This window comes from Phyllobates terribilis, unplaced genomic scaffold, assembly GCF_046119375.1.
Source record: "Phyllobates terribilis strain yellow unplaced genomic scaffold, ASM4611937v1 Scaffold_510__1_contigs__length_1275624, whole genome shotgun sequence".
In the NCBI taxonomy this organism is placed as follows: Eukaryota; Metazoa; Chordata; class Amphibia; order Anura; family Dendrobatidae; genus Phyllobates; species Phyllobates terribilis.
Window position 1 is genome coordinate 822588 of NW_027363270.1, and position 20681 is coordinate 843268.

General features: G+C 47.9%; 3 protein-coding genes across 3 annotated transcripts; 1 reads left to right on the top strand and 2 right to left on the bottom strand.

Annotated features, from left to right (window-relative positions):
* Window positions 1–238: 238 nt before the first annotated feature.
* On the bottom strand, window positions 239–1002 carry LOC141231519 (histone H4-like). Its single transcript, XM_073667717.1, has one exon. It carries the CDS (start codon window positions 820–822, stop codon window positions 313–315), a length of 510 nt encoding a protein of 169 aa, XP_073523818.1. The 5' UTR covers window positions 823–1002; the 3' UTR covers window positions 239–312.
* A 1412-nt stretch (window positions 1003–2414) lies between these two features.
* On the bottom strand, window positions 2415–2819 carry LOC141231510 (histone H2B 1.1-like). The gene has a single exon (XM_073667709.1). The coding sequence runs from the start codon at window positions 2793–2795 to the stop codon at window positions 2415–2417; it is 381 nt and encodes a 126-aa protein (XP_073523810.1). The 5' UTR covers window positions 2796–2819.
* A 271-nt stretch (window positions 2820–3090) lies between these two features.
* On the top strand, window positions 3091–3559 carry LOC141231517 (histone H2A.J). Its single transcript, XM_073667715.1, has one exon. The coding sequence runs from the start codon at window positions 3129–3131 to the stop codon at window positions 3531–3533; it is 405 nt and encodes a 134-aa protein (XP_073523816.1). The 5' UTR covers window positions 3091–3128; the 3' UTR covers window positions 3534–3559.
* Window positions 3560–20681: the final 17122 nt, after the last annotated feature.

Here is a 20681-nt window from a genome sequence, read left to right on the forward strand (position 1 = left end):
CAAGAGCCGCCATCCTGACACCACATGTTACACCGAGAACACAGAGCAGAAGAGATCAGCCTCAGTGCAGGAATCACTCAGTGCTCAGCCAATCAGCGCTCAGCAGGGCTATGGCTCCGCCCACAGGCAGCTCCTCAGTGTTAACCCATTAGCGCCTGCGATGTCTCCAGCCGCCCCTGGAGCAGCAGCCTGCAGTCACCCCAGCACAGGGGATCTCCAGCCCCTCGCCCTCCCCAGCAGCAGGAGCTCCTCCTCAGAAGATGTGGGCGGCTCTGAGAAGAGCCTTTGTGTTGTTAGAGCAGAACAGAAGCATTAACCCCCGAAGCCGTAGAGAGTGCGGCCCTGGCGCTTGAGCGCGTACACCACGTCCATGGCGGTGACGGTCTTCCTCTTGGCGTGCTCGGTGTAGGTGACGGCGTCACGGATCACGTTCTCCAGGAAGACTTTCAGGACGCCGCGAGTCTCCTCATAGATGAGGCCGGAGATGCGTTTGACTCCTCCTCTGCGGGCGAGACGGCGGATGGCAGGCTTGGTGATGCCCTGGATGTTATCACGGAGAACCTTCCTGTGCCGCTTGGCACCGCCCTTCCCCAGACCTTTCCCTCCTTTGCCGCGACCAGACATCTTCCAAGCAGTCAGCAGAAAGCTATGACTGACAGTGCGCAGTCCTCCTTTATATAGAGCGTGAGGGGACCAGAAAGAGGACTGCAGAGGTGACGCGCTTCCAGGGCGGGGATGGAAAGGAATTTGCATTATCAGCTCCGCCCCTTCCTCTGATTGGCCGAGCACAGAGCTGTTAGTGATTTTGAATTTCCCGCTCATTGTCCTGGTATTTTCCTGCTTCTACTGTGATGGTGGAAATAGTCACAGCCCTGATTCCTCTCTGGTGACATCCTGCTCGGAGGAATTACACTGTGACACCTGGAAATAACTCACTGTGAGGTCTATAGAGTTATATACTCTCCTCCATCCAGCGATGTATAAGCTCCATATCCTGCTGTATACCCCTATATAGCGCTGTATAAACTCCATATACAGTTCCCCATATAGTGCTGTATACCCTCCATATACTGCTATATATCCCCCATATCCTGCTGTATACCCCTATATAGCGCTGTATAAACTCCATATACAGTTTCCCCATATAGTGCTGTATACCTTTAATATACGGCTGTATTCCTCCATGAAGCGCTTTATACCCTCCATATTGTGCTCATTTATCTCAGCGGCAGGTTCTGCTGCAATAAACAAGTGATCGGCTTCTCAGTGACAGATTCAGATCTAGAAATCGATCAATCTTTAGGAGCTTATTGACCAGGTGCCTTCACCAGTCTGCGGAGCAAAAGGTGTGTAACATCAGAGGAGGATCAGCGAGAAAGTGCTGGAAACGTGCCGAGCACTGAAAGAGTTAACAGCCCATCTCCATCTATTGGCAGCAGAACAATGGAAACAGAGGGCACTAGGACCCAGTGTTCTGGGAGAGAACAGGATTCCACGAGTGAGGGGTGAACTATAGAAACAGCAATAACCCACAAGGGGCACAATGATCCCATCAAGGTAAATCACTAGCACCAGGGATCCGATATATAAAAAGTAACTTTTAATAGAGAATTTTATAACTGCAGCTAAACCAACAGATAGATATCTAAACAGATACAAAACATATAGTGCAAAAGTCAACCAGTGCAATAATAAAAATGGTACTGTCACCACTTGTAGAGTTGTGAAGAGGCCGTCCATATAATCAGGAGGGGCATGGAGACGAGGGCTCCCTAATTTCCCTGTAGTGCCCCGAGCAGGTCTCCCGTCCGGACAAGGACAGAACCAAAGTGCGGTCTATCCCGCTAGTGATGTCTCGGGTTTGTATGGAGACATTACAAGCAGGATAGACCACATTTGGGTAAAGTCCTTGTCAGGACACGACAGGGTTTATATGGACAGCCTCTTCAGAGGACTACAACTGGTGAGACTGTAATATGGTTTATTATTGACTTTTGCACTTTATATGCAGGTTTTGTGTCTGTTTAGATTATTGTTGGTTTAGCTGCAGTGTTAAAATAATCTGTTAAAAGTGACTTTTTAATTCTATATCAGACCCCTGCTGCTAGTGAAGGGTGAGCGAGTATCTATGGCTGCCGGCACCTGCTCCTCTATTATCAGACTTATCCTAATGTTCCACATCCCACTATAACTCATCCTCCCCATCTATCATCCTCTAATCCCTTCCTGCCCTCTATGGCTGGAAGTATTGACCCAAAATGGCCCTCCTGCTAACACACGAGGTACCAGTCAGTGCAGCCTCATGTTCCCCAGGGAGAGGAGCAAGACACGACAAGCAGCCACAGCTCTGATGTAGACGGGGTGGGTGGCTCTTAGAAGAGCCTTTGGGTTGTGGGTACAGAGCTTGGAGCAGATCACTTGGCGCTGGTGTACTTGGTGACGGCCTTGGTGCCCTCAGACACGGCGTGCTTGGCCAGCTCTCCGGGCAGCAGCAGGCGCACAGCGGTCTGGATCTCCCGGGAGGTGATGGTGGAGCGCTTGTTGTAGTGAGCCAGGCGGGAGGCTTCCCCTGCAATGCGCTCAAAGATGTCATTGACAAAGGAGTTCATGATGCCCATGGCCTTGGAGGAGATGCCGGTGTCAGGGTGGACCTGCTTCAGCACCTTGTACACATAGATGGCATAGCTCTCCTTCCTGCTCTTCCTCCGCTTCTTGCCATCCTTCTTCTGAGTCTTGGTCACAGCTTTCTTGGAGCCCTTCTTGGCTGCTGGTGCAGACTTGGCAGGTTCAGGCATGATGACAGCAGAATGTTCTCTTCACTGAAGAGAGAGAATAATGATCCTGCTCCTCCCAGAGCGGCCGTATTTATAGACCGGCCATGCAAATGAGCAATGCTGTCAGATCGCTGTACTATTGGGTGAGAAAGTCATGTGACCAATGTTCACTAATAATCTCCGCCCACTGCAGCTCATTGGTGTTTCCACAAGTCTTGTTTCTATAGGTGACTTCAGATCCAGCCAATGGCAGGAGAGGAGGGCGGGGCAGCAGCAGGTTATAAAAGGCGCAGGAGGCTTCACACTTCCCACACAAGAGACTTCTCTTATCTGCTGATAACTGTGAGTGCAGTGATGTCTGGACGCGGCAAACAAGGAGGGAAGGTCCGTGCTAAAGCCAAGACCCGCTCATCCCGGGCAGGACTGCAGTTCCCGGTCGGTCGTGTGCACAGGCTTCTCCGCAAGGGTAACTATGCTGAGAGGGTGGGCGCCGGCGCTCCGGTCTATCTGGCTGCTGTGCTGGAGTATCTGACCGCTGAGATCCTGGAATTGGCCGGCAATGCCGCCCGGGACAACAAGAAGACCCGCATCATCCCCCGCCACCTGCAGCTGGCCGTGCGCAATGACGAGGAGCTGAACAGGCTGCTGGGTGGGGTGACCATCGCCCAGGGGGGCGTCCTGCCCAACATCCAGGCCGTGCTGCTTCCCAAGAAGACCGAGAGCAGCAAGGTGAGCAGCAAGTCAGGCAAGAGCAAGTGAGCGCTGCTGATCCTGTATCATCCACACAACCCAAAGGCTCTTCTAAGAGCCACCCACACCGTCACCACAAGAGCTGGCGCCGCTGATCTCGGGGGTGATGTTCTGTATGTACAGATCTGTGTAACATCGGAGCATACGGGGGATATAGCTGCACCAGGCAGTGGGTATAATCCTGACACTACTGGGTTGGCACAGTGGCACTAATGGTCTATGACCTGGCACTGACTGCTCCGATATCTGCTCCTGCTCCATCCTCAGCCGCCATGTCTTGTAGTGTGAGGTGCTGAGTAATAAAGCCGCTGTCTGGTCCATGATCTGTGACTGGCACCGTGCACTAGAGGAGATGGCGTGTAATGTGGGCAGATGCCCTCCTGATGGCAGCACTGAGCTTTGCAGTGTGACCCTGTTACTGCACCGTCCTCACCTCCCATGTGGCAGCACAGTGTGGTTTATATGGGGGTGAGATATCCATATATATATATATACACCCCATATTGTGCTGTACTCCACCATGTGCTTTGTACCTCTATATAGCGCTGTATAGGAACCTTATACCACCATACAGGGCTGTATTCCTGCACAGGATGCGGTCAAGACACTGATGGGGAATTCAGATTGTGAGCTCCAATGGGGACAGCGATGAAGATGTACGGAAAGCGCTGCGGAATATGTTGGCGCTATATAAAAAGATTATACCCTCCGTGCAGCACAGTATTCCTCCATATAGTGTAATACCTCCTTATAGTGCTGTATACCATGATATAATGCCTCATACACTCAGTATAGTGCTGTATTCCTCCTTGTGATGCTGTCTATGCCTAAATAGCACCACATACCCTCCATATAGCGCTCTATAATACCTCTATATAGCGCTGTAAACGGCCACATGATGTTATTACCCTCCATATAGCGCTGTATACGGCCACATGATGTTATTACACTCCATATAGCGCTGTATACGGCCACATGATGTTATTACCCTCCATATAGTGCTGTATACGGCCACATGATGTTATTACCCTCCATATAGCGCTGTATACGGCCACACGATGTTATTACCCTCCATATAGCGCTGTATACGGCCACATGATGTTATTACCCTCCATATAGCACTGTATACGGCCACATGATGTTATTACCCTCCATATAGCACTGTATACGGCCACATGATGTTATTACCCTCCATATAGCGCTCTGCACCACGTGTGACACTGAGGAGAACAAAGAGCGGGAGGAACTATCAGCCGTTGTGCAGGGATTTCATATTCAGGGCTCAGCCAATCAACCCCCATATAGTGCTATATACCTCCATATCCTGCTGTATACTCCCATGTAGTACTATATACCCTCCATATCCTGCTGTATACCCCCATGTAGTACTATATACCCTCCATATCCTGCTGTATACCCCCACATAGTGCTATATACCTCCGTATTCAGCTATATATCCTCCACATAGTGCCGTGTACATTCCGCATCCTGATGTATACCCTCCATATAATGGTGTATACTCCCATATAGTGCCATATACCCTCTATATCCTGCTTTATACCCCTATATAGTGCTATATACCCTCTACATCCTGGTGTATACCCCTATAAAGTGATATATATCCTCCATCTCCTGCTATATACCCCCATATACATAGTACTGTTTACCCTGAATATATCGCTGTATTCATCCATATAGTGCTGTATTCCCTCCATATTGTGCTTTGCTCATTTATCTTGGCAGCTGTTCCCACTGTGATAAGCAATTGATTGTCTTCTCCATTAATGACAGATTCAGACCTAGGAATAGATCAGTCTTTGGAGTTCACCATCGATCAGCTGCCTCCACCGGTCTGGGGAGCGAAGGGTGTGTAACAGAGGAATATAAGCGAAAAATAATATTACCATAAGTGCAATTATACACAGTAGCTCTGTATATAGTATACAGTGTATAGTGTCAGTGTACAAGTAATACAGAGATCACCACTGACATTATACACAGGATCTCTGTATATAGTGTCAGTATACAGGTAATACAGGGATCACTAGTGGCATTATACTCAGGAGCTCTGTATATAGTGTAAATGTACAGGTAATACAGGGATCTCCAGTGACATTATACACAGGAGCTCTGTATATAGTGTACAGCAGGCCTGGGCAAAGTGCGGCCTGCGGGCCACATCCGTCCCTGTGGCTGTCCCCGTCCAGCCCGCGGACCGAGACAGCCGTGTTCTGCTGGTCGCACTGCACGCTCCCCTGCCTGTCCGTTGCCCTCTTGTCACCGCTATGTGCATCCTCAGGATGCAGACAGCCGTGACTGCACTGGTGGAAGATGGCGCCGCCAGCCCCTTCTTCCACCAATCACCGAGTGAGACAGCTGATGCGTTGACGTCATGTCATCGCGTCAGCTCAGCTGAGCAGTGCACTGCCGACTGGAGCAGAGAGAGGCACAGCGCCGGGGGAACGGGAGCGTGGTGAGGTGCTGGTGTTTTTTTCATGGCTATGGGGGTGAGTTGCTGGACATGGGGAGGCCATGGGGGGTCAGTTGCAGGACATGCAGAGGCCATGGGGGGTCAGTTGCTGGACATGTGGATCTCCTACTGGACATTGAGAGTTGGCCATGGGGGTCTCCTGCTGGATATTGGGAGTTGGCCATGGGGGTCTCCTGCTGGACATTGGGAGTTTGCTATAGGGGTCTCCTGCTTGACATTGGGAGTTGGCCATGGGGTGTCTCTTGCTGGACATGGGGAGGCTGTGTGGAGGTTCTTACGGTATATATAGGAGGCTGTGTGTGTGCTCAAATGGTATATAGGGGATGTCAGCATTCTTAATTCTGCTCAATTTTAAGTGATACAATTAATATAAAGTAATTAGAATTAATATGTTATTAATATTGAGCAGTTAATTTCAGCCTACTGGTTTGGCCCTCCACAACACTCACGGTCTCTCATGTTGCCCCTCTGGAAAATGAATTGCCTACCCCTGGTGTACAGGGATTACCAGTGACATTATACACAGGTACTCTGTATATAGTGTATACTGTACAGGTAATACAGTGATCACCAGTGACATTATACACGAGCTCTATATATAGTATATAATGTACAGGTAATATAGTGATCACTGGTGACATTATACACAGGAGCACTATATATATTGTACATGGATAACCAGTTACATTATACACAGGTTATCTGTATATAGTGTCAGTTTACTTGTAATTCAAGGAACACCAGTGACAATATACCCAGGAGCTCTGTATATAATGTACAGGTAATACAGGAATCACCAGTGGCATTATACACAGGTGCTCTGTATACAGTGTACAGGTAGTACAGTGATCACTAGTGACATTATGCACAGGCACTCTGTAAATAGTGTACAGGTAATACAGTGATCACTAGTGACATTATACACAGGCGCTCTGTATATAGTGTTGAGGCAATACAGGGATCACCAGTGGCATTATACACAGGTGCTCTGTATATAGTGTACAGGTAATAGAGTGATCACTAGTGACATTATACACAGGCACACTGTATATAGTGTACAGGTAATAGAGTGATCACTAGTGACATACACAGGAGCTCTGTATATAGTGTAGAGGTAATACAGGGATCACCAGTGGCATTATACACAGGCGCTCTGTATGTAGTGTACAGGTAATACGGTGATCGCTAGTGACATTATGCACAGGCGCTCTGTAAATAGTGTACAGGTAATACAGTCATCACTAGTGACATTATGCACAGGAGTTCTGTGGTCCGAGTACCTCCTCTTTGTTTCTGCTCACTGGGCCCCATACACTAGTAAGGTCAGTAATGTGCTGATGGCAGCCCTGCGCTTGAACACGGCCTCAGCGTTACATTTTATTACATTTTTTATGGGTTTAATATAGAAAAAATATCAATCACGCCAGTTTTTTAAACCATTTACCAATCCCCGTAAATAATCTGATCGCTGTGTTGTGTTGTTGGTCGTTAGGATTACAGAGACACCAAATATGTCTGTTATTTGCTGATTTGTGATGTTTATTACTTTTTAATAACGCAAATTAAAACTGACATTATTGTAATTGTTTTTCATTGCTTGTCAAAACCCTAACAATGGCATACAAAGCCATTCACAACCTGTCTCCTCCATACATCTGTGACCTAGTCTCCCGGTACATACCCGCACGCAACCTCCGATCCTCACAAGATGTCCTTCTCTACTCCCGTCTTATCTCCTCCTCCCACAATCGCATACAAGATTTCTCCCATGCATCCCCCCTACTCTGGAACTCTCTACACCCAACATATCAGACTCTCGCCGACCGTGGAAACCTTCAAAAGGAACCTGAAGACCCACCTCTTCCGACAAGCCTACAACCTGCAGTAACCATCGCTCCACCATACCGCTGCACGACCAGCTCTACCCTCACCTACTGTATCCTCACCCATCCCTTGTAGATTGTGAGCCCTCGTGGGCAGGGTCCTCGCTCCTCCTGTACCAGTCGCCGTCACGTTTTGTTCAAGATTGTTGTAATTGTTTTTGTTATGTATACCCCTTTTTCACATGTAAAGCGCCATGGAATAAATGACGCAATAATAATAAATAATAATTTAGAAAAGCAATGACTGACTTTCATTTGTTCATTTTCATAGAATTGTAATTTATTGTTACTTTTGTCAGATTCAAGTTATTTCTGTGACCATTGTGGGTTTTTATTTCATTAAATGAGGGGTACCAACAATTTTGACCATGTGTGTACTACAATGGCCTGCAATGTCTCCTGACTTGTCTCCCATTGAGCACATCCAGGAGATCATTGGTCAGCAATTGCAAAGAGAGCTGCAAGCAGTCGATCTTAGTAGTACTTAAGGCACTCTTAATGACACACTTAATTATACAGTGGGAACGGAAAGTATTCAGACCCCTTTAAATTTTTCACTCTTTGTTTCATTGCAGCCATTTCGTAAATTCTAAAAGGTTCATTTTTTTTTCTCATTAAAGTACATTCTGCCCCCATCTTGACTAAAAAAACAGAAATGTAGAAATTTTTGTAAATTTATTAAAAAACAAAAACTGAAATATCACATGGTAATAATTATGCAGATCCTTTGTTCAGACACTCATATTTAAGTCACATGCTGTCCATTTCCTTGTGATCGTCCTTGAGATGGTTCTACCCCTTCATTGGAGTCCTGCTGTGTTTAATTAAACTGATAGGACTTGATTTGGAAAGGCACACACCTGTCTATATAAGACCTCACAGCTCACAGTGCATGTCAGACCAAATGAGAATCATGAGCTCAAAGGAACTGCTCAAGGAGCTCAGAGACAGAATTGTGGCACAGATCTGGCCAAGGTTACAAAAGAATTTCGGCATTACTCAAGGTTCCTAAGAGCACAGTGGCCTCCATAATCCTTAAATGGAAGAAGTTTGAGACCACTGAAGTCTTCCTAAACCTGGCCATCCAGCCAAGCTGAGCAACCATGGGAGAAGAGCCTTGGTGAGAGAGGTAAAGAAGAACCCCAAGATCACTGTGGCTGAGCTCCAGAGATTCCGTACGGAGATGGGAGAAAGTTCCACAAAGTCAACTATCACTGCAACACTCCACCAGTCAGGCCTTTATGGTAGAGTGGCCCGACGGAAGCCTCTCCTCAGTGCAAGACATATTAAAGCCTGCATAGAGTTTGCTCAAAAACACATGAAGGACTCACAGACTATGAGAAATAAGATTCTCTGGTCTGATGAGACGAAGATAGAACTTTTTGGTGATAATTCTAAGTGGTATGTGTGGAGAAAACCAGGCACTGCTTATCACCTGCCCAATACAATCCCAACAGTGAAACATGGTGGTGGCAGCATCATGCTATGGGGGTGTTTTTCAGTTGCAGGGACAGGACGACTGATTGCAATTCAAGGAAACATGAATGCGGCCAAGTACAGAGATATCCTGGATGAAAACCTTCCACAGTGCTCTGGACCTCAGACTTGGCCAAAGGTTCACCTTTCAACAAGACAATGACCCGAAGCACACAGCTAAAATAACAAAAGGAGTGGCTTCAGAACAACGCTGTGACCATTCTTGACTGGCTCAGCCAGAGCCCTGACCTAAACCCAATTGAGCATCTCTGGAGAGACCTGAAAATGGCTGTCCACCAAAGTTCACCATCCAACCTGACGGAACTGGAGAGGATCTGCAAGGAAGAATGGCAGAGGATCCCCAAATCCAGGTGTGAAAAACTTGTTGCACCATTCCAAAGAAGACTCATGGCTGAACTAGCTCAAAAGGGGGCTTCTACTCAATACTGAGCAAAGGGTCTGAATACTTATGACCATTTGAAATTTCAGTTTTTCTTTTTTAATTAATTTGCAAAAATTTCAACATTTCAGTTTTTTTCAGTCAAGATGGGATGCAGAGTGTACATTAATGAGAAAAAAAAAGAACTTTTTAAAATTTACCAAATTGCTGCCATGAAGCAAAGAGTGAAAAATTTAAAGGGGTCTGAATACTTTCCATACCCACTGTACATAACCTAACCTATGCCTCCAAGTCTGCAATAATGGAATCGATATGCCCTATGTATTACATCTGCTACTAATGTATTTTGTTAGAGCTTTTAGATATTCCTACAGAACAGTCCTGACATGCTGTTGCCAACCTTCCCAACACATCCAACTTTCAGGATGCAGCAGTGACCGTCTTCTCTCCTGTACTCAGACTTTGGACTCCTTCCTTAGTCCTCATTACAATGATCAGCTTCTGCAGAACATTTCTCAATTTCTTCTTTTCAGAGGCCTTATGCAGCATCTCAATCTGTTGTCCCTGGTGTTTGCCTGCAATTGCATTACATTATTTTATTATCTAGAGTTACTTTCTTCTGCAGCACAGGCTTCTGATTAAACTTTGTTGCTGTCCTGATTGTTGCATTTTTTGGTGGAGCTTTTTTATTTATTGTTTCCTGCAAAATCATGTAATTGCCAGTTAGGCACATGCCTTGCATAATAGTATTATACATATCAGTTTGTCTTTTGTTTGCTTACATTATTTCGGTTTTGACCATTAGCCCTAGAGAAAGTATCGTCCGTATGTCAGCACCTCTGATCTCTATATTCCAATGCTTAGTGCTGTCCATCTCTCTATATTATTCATAGCCAGGGCTGCCATCAGGGCATTACTGCCCTTACTGTTGTATGTGGCCCAGTGATCAGAAGTAAAGAGGAGAGGCCGGACACAGTCCGGGTGCCCCCTCTTGAGCTTGTGCTCACTGGGCCCCAGGACTTAAAAGTGCAGTGTGCATCGAGAGCGCACACTTGGCGCAGCGAACCCTCCTGGAGCTCCACGGAACAGCCTTGAAGCTCCAAGGTAATCCCTCCTCCGCTTCTGTGATTCGCTGGTGACGGCGCGTACGCAATGACATCATCACGCATGCACTGGCATGTACACTCACCAGGAGGGTACCAGAAGTGAAGCTGCACCTGTAGGGGATCGTATCAGAGGTAAGTATGAAATACTTCATTTTCTTTTTTTTTAATAAAATTCATTACATGGGCTTGAGGAGGATCAAATGATGATGGATTGAGGGTGTGGGACAGGGGACAGCAAATAATGATGGATTGAGGGTGGCGGACGGGGACAGTGAAAGATGATGTATTGAGGTGGGGGACAACAACTGTTGAATTGAGGGTGGGGGACAGAAAATGATGATTTGGGAGTGGGGGCAGCAATGAATGATGAATTGAGGGTGGGAGATAGGGGATGGCAAATGATGATGAATTGAGACTTGGGGATGGGGGACAGCAAATGGTAATGAACTGAGGGTGGGGAGAGTAAATCATGATGTATTGAGACTAAGGAATGGGGGGAGCAACTGATGAATTGAGGGTGGGGGAGAGATAATGATGATGAATTGGGAGTGGGGGCAGCAATGAATGATAAATTGACGGTGGGGGAGACCAAATAACGATGAATTGAGGGTTGTAGGATTATGGCTATAAATGATTATGTATTCAGACTGGGGGATGGGAGAGTAAATTATATATTGAGTGTGAGGTAGAGCAAATGATGCTGTATTTAGGGTCGGGGAGAACAAATGATGATGAATTGAGGGTGAGGGAGAGCAGTTGCTAATGAGTAGAGGGTGGGGGTGGGAGAGAGAGGACATGACATAATGAACTTAGGCGGAGAGGGGCATGTAAATATAATGAATCGAGGGAGAGGGAGGTAAAGGGTGGGGGCATTAAGGATGCAGGAGTGTGACTGGTAATGAATTGGGGGAAAGAGTACAGGTGCTAATTAATTTATATATTTATTGGGTGGGGAAATTGACTGTTTATAGTTAGTGGGGGCACTGTCATGGATTACAATTTATATTTGGAATGGTGGGCTGCCTAATAAGTTACTATATATTAATGGTGGGTGCATGTCTGTACTCAGCTGCGTAGTGTAGAAGTTGGGGGGGGAGTGGGGAATGTTCTCTGGAAGCGGTGCTCTAGATAACTGTGTGTTATTTTCTGTAGAGATGAGTCCTGTCTGGAAGAAGTGATGGTGGGCTGCGCTGGATGAAGAGGAAAAATGAAGATGAAGGACTTCAACTAGAGACATCACTGGTGAGTCAATGTGTTACCTGTACACTTACACTATAGACTGTATACTATGTACAGAGCTCTGGTGTATACTGTCATTGGTGATCACTATTACCTGTACACTATACACAGAGTTCCTGTGTATAATGTCACCGGTCATCACTGTATTACCTGTACACTATACACTATATAATGATTTATTATTTTAGCGCCATTTATCCCATGGTGCTTTACATGTGAAAACGGGGTATACATAATAAAAAGCAAGTACAATAATCTTGAACAATGCATGTCATCGACTGGTACAGGAAGAGAGAGGACCCTGCCCACGACGCCTCACAGTCTTCAAGGGATGGGTGAGGATACAGTAGGTACACTTACACTGTATCTAGTATACAGTTTATAGAGCTTCTGTGTAAAATGTCACCAGTGATCACTGTATTACCTGTACACTTACACTATGTACAGAGATACTGTGTATAATGTCACCGGTGATCACTGTATTACATGTACATTGACACTATATGCAGAGCTCCTGAGTATAATGTCACTGTTGATCCCTGTATTACCTGTACACTGACACTATATACAGAGCTCCTGTATATAATGTCACTGGAGATCCCCGTATTACCTTTACATTGACACTATATACAGAGCTGCTGTGTATAATATCACCAGTGATCACTGTATTATCTGTACATTGACACTATATATAAAGCTTGTGTGTATAATGGCACTTATTGTAATATTAATATTGTGGTTTTTTTTATTAATAATCACTATTGTAGTAGTGAGTCATTATGTGGTGGTAATATGTGGTTATGGCATGGTGTGGTGGTATTTGTTGCCTGTATGTGGTATTATTCGGTCACTATGTGGTGATAATATGTGGTCTGGTCATGGTGTGCCAGTATTTGTCACCTGTATCTGGTATTGTTCGGTCATTATGTGGTGGAAATATGTGATCTGGTCATTGTGTGGCAGTATTTTCTTGTATGTGGTATTATTCGGTCACTATGTGGTTGTAATATGTGGTCTGGTCATGGTGTGGCGGTATTTGTCACCTGTATCTAGTATTATTCGGTCACTATGTGGTGGAAATATGTGATCTGGTCATTGTGTGGCAGTATTTTCTTGTATGTGGTATTATTCTGTCACTATGTGGTTGGGTCATGGTGTGGCGGTATTTGTTCCTTGTATGTGATATTATTGGTCATTTTTAAAAATGTATGTGACACATTCCCTTAAAGAAAAATAAATAAAAATATACCTAAAAGAGTATTGAATATTTTAACAAATTTTTAATAGGCTAGAGCAGAGTAGGGCCCTGTCAAAAGAGTCTACCTTGTCGTGGTGGCGGCTTAAAATCTTTTGGCCAAAACAAAAGCTGATGGCTATGTGTGTGATATGGTGTTTGATTGGAACTGTTAGGCTATGTGCCCACGATGCAGAAATGCTCCGGATTTTTCCTGAGAGTTTCTGCATCTCCCTGGCAGAAAAAACGCCTGCGGATTGTACATGTGTTTTTCCTGCCAGGGACATGCGGATATGAAGCGTTCTTCACATGCATTTCCGCATGCGGGTTGACAAGCGCTTTCCAAGCGCTTTTAGCATCACTTGGAAAGTGTTTGTCAACTTGGTCACACTATATAAATCCATGCAACCGGCATGGATTTATATACTGTGACCAAAAGAATATTTAAAAATAAAAAATAAATCTATACTTACCTTCCGATGGCCCCCGGAGTCTTGCTTCCCTCCGTCCTGGCTGCCGGCAGATCGCGGTACACTGAAGGAACTGCCGACGTCAGCATCGCGTGACCCGTCACATGACTATGACGTCAGCGCAGGTCCTCCAGTCCATCGCGATCTGCCGGCAAGGGAGGACGAGCGCACCACGGGCCATCAGAAGGTAAGTACAGTATAATATTTATTTTTTATTCTTTTTTTTTTACAGTTTTCTATGGTACCCGGGTCCGGAGGAGAGTCTCCTCTCCTCCACACCTGGGTACCATCTGCACATTGAACGCATGTATTCTGCATGTGCTTATCTAGTGAAGCGGAATACATGCGTTCTAATACAAGTCAATGGCGGTGAAAACGCAGCGCTTCCGCAAAATAATTGGTAGTGCTACGTTTTTTTCCACAATGATAATCCGCAGCGGAAATTTCCGCAGCATGTGCACAGCACATGCGGATTATCATTGGGGAACATGGCAGGCCTTCTACCATGCGTTTTTTAAGCGTTTCTGCAGCGTGTTTGCCGCTGAGGAAACGATTAAAAAGCGCATTGTGGGCACTCAGCCTTAATGTGTGAATGGTGAGGACGTGGTGCAGAAGTGGAGTTTTTCCAAGAGTGGGCAGAGGGGCTGTGAAAGGTTCGAGGGTTGGAGCAGGCCCGGCGCCAGCACCCAGGCAAGTGCCGTGGTCCTGAACAGGCGGGGGGGCCCACTCGCCGTCGGGCTCCCTGCCACGCTTTCGGACCCGTGAGCGGAGGAGAGCGGTGTCAGAGCCCGCTCCCCCCCGCTTGCTCAGGGCCCCGGCAGCCGGCACAATACTTACCCCTCCCTGTACCTCCGCAGCAGCTCCGGTGTCTTCCGTGTCCTCTGACTGACGTCTCAGCTCAGAGGGCGAGGTGACGTCTTTCCACCATGCCCTCTCCTGAGTCGTCACAGCGCAGAGCGGGAAGACGCCGGCGACGCTGGAGTCCAGAGCAGCAGCAGATGAGAAGTGAGGTGAGTATTTGATTTTTTTTTTTTTTTATGTATGGTTGCTTGGGGCATTATAAGGGAGGGGTGACTTCCTGATCCTGCATGGGGCATTAATAGGGGGGGAATGACATCCTTCATGGGGCATTATAAGGGAGGTAGGTGACATCCTGCATGGGGCATTATATAGGGGGGGCAAGTGACATCCTGCATGGGTAATGATAAGGGAGGGGGGTGACATCCTTCATGGGGCATTATAAGGGAGGGGTGTGACATCCTGTATGGGGCATTAAAAGGGGGGTGGGGAGTGACATCCTTCATGGGGCATTATAAGGGAGGTAGGTGACATCCTGCATGGGGCATTATAAGGGGGGGTGACATCCTGCATGGGGCATTATAAGGGGGGACAGGAACAGCCTGCGTGGGGCATTATAAGGGGAACAGCCTGTGTGGGGCATTACGTGGGGGGAACAGCCTGCATGAGGCATTACGTGGGGGGAACAGAATGCATGGAGCATTATTTGGGGCCAAACAGCCTGCATGGAGCATTATGTGTGGGAGGGGGCCAGCCTGCATGAGGCATTATGTTGGGAGGAACAGCCTGCATGGAGCATTATATGGAGGCCAGTATCCTGTATGGAGTGTCATAAGCAGGCCAGTATCCTGTATGGAGCATTTTATGGGGGCCAGTATTCTGTGTGGAGCGATTTTCCGGTTTCTGAACTATTGTGGAATTTACAATAGATATCGCTCATGTAATGTAAGAAGTGAAATCTTTGGCCTTTTACTATATATATATTTCTCTGCGGTATCTGTGCATCATGAATCGTGGTATGTGTTAAAAGGGGCCCACAAAAACCTGGTGCCGCCCCTGGGTTGGAGGCGGAGCGGCGGTTTAGCCTGAGTGGAGCTCAAGGGTGCTCGAAAATGTTGCCAGTATTGGGCCCTGAAATTCCTGGTGGCAGCCCTGCCCGTCCTCCACTCTTAATTCATCATTTTCTGTCCCCCGTCCCCTACCTTCAATACATCATTTGCTGTCACCTGTCCCCCCCTTCAATACATCGTTTGCTTTACCCTGTCCCCCAACCTTATTTCATCATTTACTGTCCACATCCCCCACCCTCAATTCATCATTTGCTTTCCTCCACCCCCAATTCATCATTATCTGTGCCACCCACCTCAATACATCATTATTTACTGTTCACCGTCCCTCACCCACAATGCATCATTATTTGCTTACAATTACAATTAGTTAATTGTATTTAAAAAAAAATGCCATACTTACCTCTCATACGATCCCTTGCAGCTCCACTTTTGGACTGGTAGCCTGGCACGTGTACATGCCGTCGGCTATGCGATGACTTCATCATTTAGGCGCCGTCACCAGCGTGTAGTGAGCTGGCCGGCTCTGGCTGTTCTGTGATAATTGATATAGAGCCTGTTACAGAAGTGATTACACAGGATGATGTTGCCACCTTGTGGCCAGAGGTTGCACCTGCGCAGGGTGTGATGACAGAGAAAAAGACTGAGCCTCCTGTGTCCCGCCCTAGAGAGTCACGTGACCAAAGTGGGAAGCAGGAAAAAGCGCGCGAAGAGTCTCCTGTGGTCTGTGAAAAGAGCCAGGACGGTGTGCAGGCCCTCGTGTGTGGCGCAGGAGAGACTCTCAACGTGATTTCTTCTATCTAACACCATATCCTCGGAGCCTTCCCCAGCTTCTGCACTGCTGAAGGATACAGCTATTACACTCCCTGCTACTGGAGTGTGGACTACATAAGGGGACCCACCAGAGCTTCTATCCGGATCAGAGAGACTGTAAGCGGGACCTCTGGCGAGAGGCCGAAGTATCCCTTCCTTTCTTTCCGCGAATTCTGCTGTTCCTGTTTTTTTTTCGGCTGGGACGCCCTCCTGCAAAGACAGACAGGCCTGCGACGGGGGACACATCCTTCTGGAGTAAAGGACTGGTAACGTGTGAGTAGGGACAGTGAGGGTCAGCTTATCAGTACACGTTATTACTGTGCATATTTACGGTTGTCATTTATTGTTTTCTTTCTTTGCTGTGTTAAAAATGTATACGAGTAAAGATACGGTTATCAAGATAGAGTCTGTGTGTGGGGATCTTGCTGGGCCAGATCATAGATACCAATGCGCGGCCTTGCCCGCGGTCACTTCATCTGGCGTAGTCGGCAGGATCTGTGACCAACAGGATTCCCACCCAGGCCATGTGTACAGTCAGAAAGCCCCGCCGGTGTCTATTGTGAATCAGGTCAGGAAATTTGGCGGACGAAACTACCCTGTACCAGAGTGGGCGGAACAAGTCCGGATACTGGGGTAATGTATAATATTGACCCTAAGACCTTGGCAGAAATGGCGGTACTGACGCTAGAGGGGGAGGCATGGACGACAGTCAGACTGGAGACGGTCAGGGGCCAGCGTACAGTAGATGATTTAGTGCGGGTGCTGGAGAACACCTATGGGCCGACCACATACCAGGGAACACTGCGACTCATGTTCTTTAGACGGACGCAGCTTGAATGGGAGGATATTCCCCAATATGCGAACGCCCTTCAGGTACTCCTTGAACAAACCTGTGGAAAAGGGGAGCAACTAGCTGGTATGGCTTCTCGTGACCTGGTACTGAGAGACCAATTTGTAATAGGACTGAGAGACCAGTATCTTAACCGCACGTTACAGGACTTGATCCGGATGATGCCGGCTCTTACTTTTGCTGAAGTCAAACAGGAAGCCATAGAACGTTCAAGGGGACCCGTCATGGATGTGGGGATTCAAGGTGCTGCGTGCAGATCCATATCTGACATTAAAAATCCGAACAGTGACACGGAAGACCTGAAACAGATGATAGCAGACTTACAGAGACAGATATTACAGTTAACATTAGACCGACAGGGAGACCAGCGAAGACAGCCTAGTCGTCCCGTGGGACAGTGTTGGTCATGCGGTGATCCTCGCCATAGGGCAAATCGTTGTCCTCAACACTTCCCTCCACAACAACCTCTGTCGCACCAACGAACAAACCCTCAGTCACCCCAGCGAAGGGAATTTCGATCAGACCAGCGAATGGAACCCCAGCCATATCCACAAGCAGAGCTACCACGCCGGGCCTCACCACAATGGCCGCCGTTAAACTAGACACCCCTGCAGCTGAGGCTCGCGCAGCAGGGGAGGCCAAGGAGAGGGGTGTGGAAAAACAGAGCCGATGGCGGAGTGCTCTTGCCGCGAATAGCCCGACACTTGATGTTTTCCTGGAAGGAATTGCCGTACAGGGACTAATGGACACCCGGTCACAAGTGACCACGATCTCTGAACAGTTTTACGAAAATTACCTCAAACCAAGAACTGCTCGTGACCCAGACACCGCCATTAAGATTATTGCGGCTAATAATCTACCAATTCCAGTGACCGGAGTTGCTTGGATGGACACAAAGGCCTGCGGACAGGACTTAGGGAAACGAGGGATCGTCATCGTCAAGGAAGGTTTCGGCTCCGAGACCCCAGTGATAGTGGGAATGAACATCTTGAAAGACCTGGATCTTATGCTGTTGACAAGAAAAGGACCCAAATACTGGCAGAAAGTCACCAAACATAAGCCGACTCGACTGGCGTTCCAGCGCGTAATTCGGACCGTTGGACTTCAACAGATGGCAGAAGAACAACTACCCCTAGCCGCCATTACGGTGCCACGCCGTACCCGGATTACTTTGCCCGCTGAAAAAGAGACAGTCATTTCCTTACCCCTTAACACCCACCGACAACTTGAGGGGGTTGAAGTGTTGATCGAGCCGAGGACCCCAAGTGGGGGTAAGCTAAACCCACTAGTTGCTCGTACTCTAGCCGTCGTGAGGAACGGGAGAGTCCCTGTCAGGCTAAACAACACCGCAGACGTAGGCCTAGCCCTTGAAGCCGGCACTCAACTTGCCCGGGTATATGCTCTACCCACGGAAGTGAATCCCATTGGGCCCCTAGAATTCACCCAGTCTACAGAAGGCGACTGGACGGTAACCGTCTCAGCCATAAACGCTCAAGTAGACGATGAAGACATTGGGCGAAAACTACGGGAAAAAGTGCAGCTAGACACGTCTCAGTACACCAAACAAGAAGTGTCTCAAGTGGAGGAACTCCTGCAGGAACACCAAGACTCCTTTGCAAAGCATGACACAGACTTTGGGTGTACCACCAGTATCCAGCACGAGATACCCACGGGCGATACCCCCCCTATCCGCGAAAGGTACCGGCAGATACCACCTCAGCAATACCAGGAGGTGAAAAGCCTGTTAGAATCTATGCTACACGCCGGAGTGGTACGTGAAAGCCAGAGCCCGTGGGCTGCACCCGTGGTGATAGTCAAAAAGAAAGATGGTTCCCTAAGGTTTTGCGTGGACTACCGTAGGCTGAACGCTTGCACTATCCGGGACTCATATCCACTTCCTCGGATCGAAGAGTCACTGACCGCCCTGAAGAAGGCCAAATATTTTTCGTCCCTAGACCTGGCCAGTGGCTATTGGCAGGTTCCAATGAGTGAGAAGGACAGGGAAAAGACCGCCTTCATCCTTCCCATGGGCCTGTATGAGTTCGACTGGATGCCGTTCGGCTTGAATAACGCACCGGGGACCTTTCAGAGACTAATGGAACGCTGTCTGGGGGACTTCAACTTTGAGTTTACGCTGATATACCTTGACGACATCGTGGTATACTCTGCCACCTTTGAAGATTATCTTCACAAGCTTGGCCAAGTGTTCCAGCGCTTGAGGCGACACGGCTTGAAGTTGAAGCCCAGCAAGTGCCGTCTGTTCCAGCAGGAAATCGACTACTTGGGTCACCGGATCTCGGCCGAAGGCGTCCAGCCCTCTCCGGAGAAGATAGCAGTCGTTCAAGAGTGGCCGCAGCCAACTACCGTCAAAGAAGTCCGGGCCTTTCTGGGGCTTGCAGGCTACTACCGTCGGTTTGTCAAGGACTTTGCTCGGCTTGCTGAACCTCTGCATGAGGTTCTCCGAGGGACCGCGAACAGCCCCAGAGGACGACGCATCAGTTGGGGGCCTGACCGAGAAAAATCCTTTCAGGCACTTAAGGCTGCTCTAACATCACCCCCTGTTCTGGCATATGCAGACTACACATTACCGTTTCAGTTGCACACCGACGCCAGCCTTCAAGGTCTAGGGGCGGTCCTCTCTCAAGTTCAAGATAATAAAGAACGCGTGATAGCCTATGCCAGTAGGTCTCTCCGTGACACCGAAAAGAATCCCATCAACTACAGCTCCTTCCGCTTGGAACTCTTGGCTCTGACTTGGGCTATGACGGAGAAATTTGCCAGCTATCTGACAGGAGCGGAGGTGCTGGTCATGACGGACAACAATCCTCTTGCCCACCTAGAGAATGCTAAACTAGGGGCAATGGAACAGCGCTGGATGGCCAGGCTCTCTAGATTCCAGTACAAAATTAAATACAGAGCGGGGAACGAGAATCAGAATGCTGACAGCCTGTCTAGAGTGACATCATCCCCGCCAGTGGGGGACCGGGATGAAGAGTTGGAGGAAGATGAGATGCCTGACTTTGCCCGGCTCGCAAAGCAAATAGAAGATAGCCGCCAGTATGCGGTAGGAGGGATTGAAGCCGTAGTGGGATCTCCCCTGTCCCAGCAAGAATGGGCCAAGCTTCAAGATCGAGATCCCGAGCACGTCTTACTGAAACAGTATGTGAATAAACAAGAGAAACCGCCCTCCGAAGTGAGAGCCCGACTATCGACCGGAGCCTTCGCTCTGCTTGCCCAGTGGGATCGGCTGATCGTGAAAGATGGAGTCCTGTGTCGCAGGGCCCTTTTATCCCATATGCTGGAGGAGTGTTTGCAGATTGTCGTCCCGGT

Excerpts from the sequence above, each read along its gene's own strand:
- LOC141231510 (XM_073667709.1), bottom strand. The coding sequence starts at position 2,795 with ATGCCTGAACCTGCCAAGTCTGCACCAGCAGCCAAGAAGGGCTCCAAG.
- LOC141231519 (XM_073667717.1), bottom strand. The coding sequence starts at position 822 with ATGAGCGGGAAATTCAAAATCACTAACAGCTCTGTGCTCGGCCAATCA.
- LOC141231517 (XM_073667715.1), top strand. The coding sequence starts at position 3,129 with ATGTCTGGACGCGGCAAACAAGGAGGGAAGGTCCGTGCTAAAGCCAAG.